General features: G+C 52.4%; 1 protein-coding gene across 6 annotated transcripts; it reads left to right on the plus strand.

Moving 5' to 3' along the window:
* The first annotated feature begins 2,126 nt into the window (after positions 1 to 2,126).
* Positions 2,127 to 6,239, plus strand: LOC137846535 (elastin-like). 6 transcript variants are annotated; one of them, XM_068664547.1, is made up of 2 exons: positions 2,127 to 5,420; positions 5,643 to 6,239. In XM_068664547.1, the coding sequence occupies exon 1, from the start codon at positions 2,465 to 2,467 to the stop codon at positions 3,911 to 3,913; it is 1,449 nt and encodes a 482-aa protein (XP_068520648.1). In that variant the 5' UTR covers positions 2,127 to 2,464; the 3' UTR covers positions 3,914 to 5,420; positions 5,643 to 6,239. The 6 variants fall into 6 exon arrangements, with proteins under 6 accessions (XP_068520648.1, XP_068520651.1, XP_068520652.1 ...); XM_068664550.1 differs by having other exon boundaries at positions 5,791 to 6,239; XM_068664551.1 differs by having other exon boundaries at positions 5,821 to 6,239.
* The last annotated feature ends 2,167 nt before the right edge of the window (positions 6,240 to 8,406 follow it).

An 8,406-nucleotide genomic window follows, 5' to 3' on the forward strand; every position in this document is an offset into this window, starting at 1 on the left:
AATCCCATAAAATAGGAACTAGGAATCCCCAAAACCCCAAAAGTGACCCCAAAAGAGGAAGCGATGAGTCAAAAATCCCAAAATCCCATTAAATGGGAGCTAAGAATCCCAAAAGCGACCCCAAAAGTGACCCCAAAAGAGGCAGCGGTGAGCCAAAAGGGCCAAAATCCCATAAAATAGGAAATAGGAATCCCCAAAGCCCCAAAAGCAACCCCAAAAGAGGAAGCAATGAGCCAAAAATCCCCAAATCCCATAAATCTGGAACTAGGAACCCCAAAAGCAACCCCAAAAGAGGCAGTGATGAGCTAAAAGGCCTAAAATCCCATAAAATTGTATCTAGGAACCCCAAAAGCCCCCAAAGCATCCCCAAAACAGGCAGCGATGAGCCAAAAATCCCCAAATCCCATAAAATGGGAGCTAGGAATCCCCAAAGTGACCCCAAAAGCAACCCCAAAAGAGCCAGAGATGAGCCAAAAAGGCCAAAATCCCATAAAATAGGAACTAGGAATCCTAAAAGCCCCAAAAGCGACCCCAAAAGAGGAAGCGATGAGTCAAAAATCCCAAAATCCCATTAAATGGGAGCTAGGAATCCCAAAAGCAACCCCAAAAGCAACCCCAAAAGAGCCAGAAATGAGCCAAAAGAGCCAGAATCCTATAAAATGGGAACTCAAAATCCCAAAAGCCCCAAAAGCAACCCCAAAAGAGGCAGCGATGAGCTAAAAATCCCCAAATCCCATAAAACGGGAACTAGGAATCCCAAAAGTGATCCCAAAAGCCCCAAAAGTGACCCAAACTCACCCAAATCCCCCCCAAATATGACCTAGGAACCCCAAAAGTGAACCCAAAAGCCCGCCGGGACCCCAAAAAGACCCCAAAAGGGACCCCAAAAGGGACAAAACGACCCCAAAACCCCCCCCGGAACCCCTAAAAGCCCCAAAAAGCGACCCCAAAAGACCCCAAAAACCCCAAAAGGCCCCAAAATGCCCCAAAACGCGCTCACCTGGCAGGCGGTGCCGTTGGGGGCGGTGACCCCAAAAGTGTCCCCGGCGCCGTCCCCGATGTCCCCGGGGGGCTCCAGGGGCGTCACCTCCACGCTGCTCAGCGCCGGGGGAGGGGCCGCGTCTGGGGACACTGGGGACATTTGGGGACATTTGGGGACATTTTGGGATTTGGGGGATTTGGGGGGATTTGGGGGGCATTTGGGGTCAGTGGGGGGCATTTGGGGACATTTGGGGGCATTTGGGATCATTCGGGGACATTTGGGGATATTTGGGGACATTTTGGGATTTTGGGGATATTTGGGGTCAGTGGGGGGCATTTGGGGTCAATGGGGACATTTGGGGACATTTGGGGGCATTTGGGATCATTCGGGGACATTTGGGGTCAATGGGGTCAATGGGGGGCATTTGGGGTCATTGGGATCATTGGGGGACATTTGGGGATATTTGGGGACATTTTGGGATTTTGGGGATTTGGGGATTTTGGGGTCAATGGGGTCATTGGGGGCATTGGGGACATTGGGGACATTTGGGGTCATTGGGATCATTTGGGGACTTTGGGGATATTTGGGACATTTTGGGGGGCATTTGGGGATATTTGGGGGCATTTGGGGACATTTGGGGTCAATAGGGACATTTGGGGTCATTGGGGACACTTGGGGGCATTTGGGGATATTTGGGGTCAATGGGGGACGTTGGGTACATTTGGGGTCAGTGGGGTCAATGGGCGATATTGGGGACATTTGGGGATATTTGGGGACATTTGGGGACATTGGGATCAGGATCATTGGGGTCACTGGGTTTGGGATCATTGGGGTCATTGGGATCGGGGCCAATGGGGTCATTGTGATTAGGGTCATTGGGGATGGGATCATTGGGGTCATTGGGATCATTGGGGTCATTTGGGTCACCGGGATCGGGGTCACTGGGAACGGGATCATTGGGGTCATCGGGATTGGGACTATTGGGGTCACCGGGTTTGGGATCATTGGGGTCACCGGGATTGGGGCCAATGGGGTCATTGGGATCAGGGTCATTGGGATTGGGATCATTGGGATCGGGATCTTTGGGGTCACCGGTAATGGGATCATTGGGGTCACTGGGTTTGGGATCACTGGGGTCATTGGGATCAGGGCCAATGGGGTCACTGGGATCTTTGGGGTCATCGGGAACGGGATCATCGGGGTCATTGGGATTGGGGTCATTGGGGTCACCGGGTTTGGGATCTTTGGGGTCACCGGGAACAGGGCCAATGGGGTCATTGGGATCGGGGTCATTGGGGTCACCGGGATCGGGATCATCGGGGTCATTGGGATCATTGGGGCCATTGGGGTCACCGGGATCGGGATCATCGGGGTCATCGGGGTCATTGGGGTCATTGGGGTTATTGGGATCGGGGCCATTGGGGTCATTGGGATTGGGATCATCAGGGTCACTGGGAATGGGATCATTGGGGTCAACCAGGAATGGGATCACTGGGGTCATTGGGATCAGGGTCATTGGGGTCACTGGGATCGGGATCATCAGGATCATTGGGATCGGGGTCATTGGGGTCACCGGGATTAGGGTCATTGGGGATGGGATCATTGGGGTCATTGGGATCATTGGGGTCACCCCTTATGGGATCATCGGGGTCCCAGGGAAATAGGATCATTGGGGTCACCGGGATCGGGGTCATCGGGGTCACCGGGATCGGGGTCATCGGGGTCATTGGGATCGGGGTCATTGGGGTCATTGGGGTTATTGGGATCGGGGCCATTGGGGTCATTGGGATCGGGGTCATTGGGATTGGGATCATTGGGGTCACTGGGATTGGGGTCACTGGGAATGGGATCATTGGGGTCACCAGTTATGGGATCATTGGGGTCATTGGGATCGGGGTCATTGGGGTCACCGGGTTTGGGATCTTTGGGGTCACCGGGAACGGGGCCAATGGGGTCATTGGGATCAGGGTCATTGGGGTCACCGGGATCGGGATCATCAGGGTCATTGGGATCATTGGGGTCATTGGGGTTATTGGGATCGGGGCCATTGGGGTCATTGGGATCATTGGGGTCATCGGGAACGGGATCATCGGGGTCACCGGGAATGGGATCACTGGGGTCATTGGGATCGGGACTATTGGGGTCACCGGGATTAGGGTCATTGGGGATGGGATCATTGGGGTCATTGGGATCGGGGCCATTGGGGTCACCGGGATCGGGATCATCGGGGTCATTGGGATCATTGGGGTCATTAGGGTTATTGGGATCGGGGCCATTGGGGTCATTGGGATCGGGATCATTGGGATTGGGATCATCGGGGTCACCGGGAATGGGATCACTGGGGTCATTGGGATCGGGACTATTGGGGTCACCGGGATTAGGGTCATTGGGGATGGGATCACTGGGGTCATTGGGGTTATTGGGATCGGGGCCAATGGGGTCATTGGGATCGGGGTCATTGGGATTGGGATCATTGGGGTCACTGGGAATGGGATTGTTGGGATCATTGGGATCGGGGTCATTGGGGTCACCGGGATCGGGGTCATTGGGGTCATTGGGATCGGGATCATTGGGATTGGGGTCATTGGGGTCACCGGGATTAGGGTCATTGGGGATGGGATCATCGGGGTCATTGGGATCATTGGGGTCATTGGGGTTATTGGGATCGGGGTCATTGGGGTCATTGGGGTCATTGGGATCGGGATCATTGGGGTCACCGGGAACGGGATCTTTGGGGTCATTGGGATCGGGGCCATCGGGGTCATGGGGAACGGGGTCATCGGGGTCATCGTCGGCGACCCCATAAGGTCACTCACTTTTAGGGCCGAGCAGGGCCCAGCAGCGGGTCCCGGGGGGCCGGCGGTGGTTCCTATAGGGCAGGCAGAGGGGGCGCAGCGCCGGCCCCCACCCCAAAACCCCCTGGAGCCGTAATAGGGCCAGGTCACGACCCCGGCCCGGCCCTATATAGGCCCCGTGTAGGGTCAGGCGCGCCCCCGCCCGCGTCTCCGACCCCAAAACCGTCGCCTGCCACGCCTCGGCCGCCTGGCGCCTGGAAAAGGGGGGGATTTAGGGTCAGGGGGCGGCCCTATAAGGGGGAGGGGGGGCCTAAAAGGGTTGGGGGGGGGTTAAAGGGGAGATCCTAAAAGGGGGGAGCCTAAAAGGGGAGATCCTAAAAGGGGGGAGCCTAAAAGGGGAGATCCTAAAAAGGGGAGATCCTAAAAAGGGGAGATCCTAAAAGGGGGGAGCCTAAAAGGGGAGATCCTAAAAAGGGGAGATCCTAAAAAGGGGAGATCCTAAAAGGGGAGGGGGGACCCTAAAAGGGGAGATCCTAAAAGGGAAGGGGAGATCCTAAAAGGGGAGATCCTAAAAAGGGGAGATCCTAAAAGGGGAGGGGGGAGCCTAAAAGGGGAGACCCTAAAAGGGGAGGGGGGACCCTAAAAGGGGAGATCCTAAAAGGGGAAATCCTAAAAGGGGAGATCCTAAAAGGGGAGGGGAGACCCTAAAAGGGGAGATCCTAAAAAGGGGAGATCCTAAAAGGGTAGGGTCTAAATAGGATTTTGGGGTTTTTATAGGATCTCTATAGGATTTTGGGGTTTCCATAGGGCCTCAATAGGATTTTGGGGTTTCCATAGGGCCTCAATAGGATTTTGGGGTTTTCATGGGGTTTCTATGGGATTTTGGGGTTTCCATAGGATCTTAATAGGATTTTAGGATTTCTATAGGATTTTGGGGTTTCCATAGGATCTCTATAGGATTTTGGGTTTTTTTATAGGATCTCTACAGGATTTTGGGGTTTCCATAGGATCTCTATAGGATTTTGGTTTTTTTATAGGATCTCTATAGGATTTTGAGGTTTTCATAGGGTTTCTATGGGATTTTGGGTTTTCCATAGGGTCTCTATGGGATTTTGGGGTTTCCATAGGATCTTAGGATTTTAGGATTTCCATAGGATCTTAATAGGATATTGGGTTTTTTATAGGATCTCTATAGGATTTTGAGCTTTTCATGGCATTTCTATAGGATTTTGGGTTTTTCATGGGATTTCTATAGGATTTTGGGGTTTTTAGGGGGTCTCTGGGGTTTTAGGATTTCCATAGGATCTCTATGGGATTTTGGGGTTTTCATAGGGTTTCTATGGGATTTTGGGGTTTCCATAGGATCTTTGGATGTGGGAATTTCCATAGGATCTTAATAGGATTTGGGGGTTTTTATAGGATCTCTATAGGATTTTGAGCTTTTCATGGCATTTCTATAGGATTTTGAGCTTTTCACGGGATTTCTATAGGATTTTGGGGATTTTAGGGGGTCTCTGGGGTTTTAGGATTTCCATAGGATCTCTATGGGATTTTGGGGTTTTCATGGGGTTTCTATGGGATTTTGGGGTTTCCATAGGATCTTAAGATTTTAGGATTTCCATAGGATCTTAATAGGATTTTGGGTTTTTTATAGGATCTCTATAGGATTTTGAGCTTTTCATGGCATTTCTATAGGATTTTGGGTTTTTTATGGGATTTCTATAGGATTTTGAGTTTTTCATGGGATTTCTATAGGATTTTGAGGTTTTCATGGGCTTTCTATGGGATTTTGGGGTTTCCATAGGACCTCTATAGGATTTTTGGGATTTTCATAGGATTTCTATAGGATTTTGAGCTTTTCATAGGATTTCTATGGGATTTGGGGGTTTCCATAGGACCTCTATAGGATTTTTGGGATTTTCATAGGATTTCTATAGGATTTTGAGGTTTTCATGGGATTTCTATAGGATTTTGGGGTTTCCATAGGATCTTAGGATTTGGGGATTTCCATAGGATCGTAATAGGATTTTGGGGTTTTTATAGGATCTCTATAGGATTTTTGGGTTTCCATAGGACCTCTATAGGATTTTTGGGTTTTCATGGGGTTTCTATAGGATTTTGAATTTTTCATAGGATTTCTATAGGATTTTGGGGTTTCCGGGGGTCCCGAAGTCATTTTGGGGTCGCCACTCACCCTATAAAGCAGTGGGCGGCCGTCAGCACCCAGCTCTCGGCCACCAGGGCCCCCCCGCAGCGGTGGCGTCCCCCAAAAACCAGGCTGACGTACCAGGGCCACCCCGACCCCTGGGGGGGCTCCAGGGGGGGCCCCCCCTGCATCCCACAACCTGTAGGGTCGGGAGAGGAAATAGGGTCAGGGGGGTGGATAATAGGGTCAGCCCCTACGAGGGGTTTTGGGGGGGTTTGGGGTGGTCCCGTGGTGTTTTTGGGGGAGGAATGGGGGGGGAATGGGGTTTTGGGGGGGGGTTATGGGGTTTTGGGGTTTCTGGGGGGGGGTAATAGGGTTTGGGCTGGGTTTGGGGTGGGTTTGGGGTGGGCCCGCCCTATTATTGGGGGGGAAAAGGGGGGTTTATGGGGTTTTGGGGTTCCCCATGGGGTCTCAGTGGGGTTTTGGGGTTTCTGGGGGGTTTAATAGGGTTTGGGGTGGCCCCGCCCTATTTTTGGGGGGTAAAGGGGGGGGATTAATGGGGTTTTGGGGTTTTCTATGGGGTTTTAATAGGGTTTGGGGCGCCCCCACCCCATCATTGGGGTCAGAATGGGATCCCAATAGGATTTTGGCATTCCCAATGGGATTTTAACGGGATTTTAATAGGATTTGGGGCTCCCCCACCCCATTATTGGGGTCAGAATGAGATCCCAATGGGATCTTAATGGGATTTTAATAGGATTTGGGGCTCCCCCACCCCATTATTGGGGTCAGAATGGGATTTTAATGGGATTTTAATGGGATTTTAATGGGATTTTAATGGGATTTTAATGGGATTTGGGGCTCCCCACCCCATTATTGCAATCTGAATGGGATCCCAATGGGATTTTAATGGGATTTTAATGGGATTTTAATGGGATTTTAATAGGATTTGGGGCTCCCCCACCCCATTATTGGGGTCAGAATGGGATTTTAATGGGATTTTAATGGGTTTTTAATAGGATTTTGGGCTCCCCACCCCATTATTGGGGTCAGAATGGGATTTTAATGGGATTTTAATGGGTTTTTAATAGGATTTGGGGCTCCCCACCCCATTATTGGGGTCAGAATGGGATCCCAATAGGATTTTGGGTTCCCAATGGGATTTTAATGGGATTTTAATAGGATTTGGGGCTCCCCCACCCATTATTGGGGTCAGAATGGGATTTTAATGGGATTTTAATGGGATTTTAATGGGATTTTAATAGGATTTGGGGCTCCCCCACCCCATTATTGGGGTCAGAATGGGATTTTAATGGGATTTTAATGGGATTTTAATAGGATTTGGGGCTCCCCACCCCATTATTGGGGTCAGAATGGGATCCCAATAGGATTTTGGCGTTCCCAATGCGATTTTAATGGGATTTTAATGGGATTTTAATAGGATTTTAATAGGATTTCCCCCCTCCCCACCCCCAAACCCTTTCGGGGTGCCCCCTAACCCCCCCCAAAAAACCCCCAAAACCACTCACCCATGCACTTGCCGTCCTCCAGGCCTGGGGGGGGCGGCGGGGGGGGCGGGGGGAAGGCGGCGGGGGGGACGTGACCCCGTAGCCACCCGGCGTGGGCCGCTAGCCCCGTGGCCAGCACCGGCCCGTTGGGGCGGCCGCACCCCACGGCGAAGCTCAGGACCCCCGCCTGCACCCAGCGGCCCCCCCGAAAAGCAGGACAGGGGGCCCCCCGAATCTGCCTTTGGGGGGGGGGGGGGGGAAAAACCCTATAGGTTGGTTTTGGGGTCCCTAAAAGCCCCCCCCCATATGATTTTGGGGCTGGAGACCCCTATAGACCCCTGGACCTGAGCCTGTTCTCCTCACCACAATGTCCCCAAATGTCCCTAAATGTCCCCAAGACCCCCCAAATGTCCCCAATGTCCCCAAATGTCCCCAAATGTCCCCAAGACCCCAAATGTCCCCAAATGTCCCTAAATGTCCCCAACACCCCAAATGACCCCAAGACCCCGAATGTCCCCAATGTCCCCAAGACCCCCCAAACATCCCCAAATGTTCCCAAATGTCCCCAAATGTCCCCGATATCCCCAAACGTCCCCCAAAACCCCCCAAAACCCCCAAATGTCCCCAAAACGCCCCCAAACCCCCCCAAACGTCCCCCAAACCCCCTAAACGTCCCCAAACATCCCCAAATGTCCCCAACGTCCCCAACCCCCCCCCAAAACCCCCTCCAGCCCCCCCAAACCCCCCCAAACATCCCCAAATATCCCCAAAACCCCCCAACCCCCCCCAAACCCCCCCAAACATCCCCAAACGTCCCCAAACTCCCCCAAAACGCCCCCAACCCCCCAAACGCTCCCAAACATCCCCAATGTCCCCTGCAAAACCCCTCAAACGTCCCCAAATGTCCCCAAACATCCCCAAATGTCCCCCAAGCGCCCCCAATCCCCCCCCAATCCCCCCCAACCCCCCCCGAAC

The sequence above is a fragment of the Anas acuta genome, chromosome 33 (assembly GCF_963932015.1).
Source record: "Anas acuta chromosome 33, bAnaAcu1.1, whole genome shotgun sequence".
Taxonomy (NCBI): Eukaryota; Metazoa; Chordata; class Aves; order Anseriformes; family Anatidae; genus Anas; species Anas acuta.

What these genes read in the sequence shown, in the direction of transcription:
- LOC137846535 (XM_068664547.1), top strand. Translation starts at nt 2,465, where the DNA reads ATGGGATCACTGGGGTCATTGGGATCAGGGTCATTGGGGTCACTGGGA.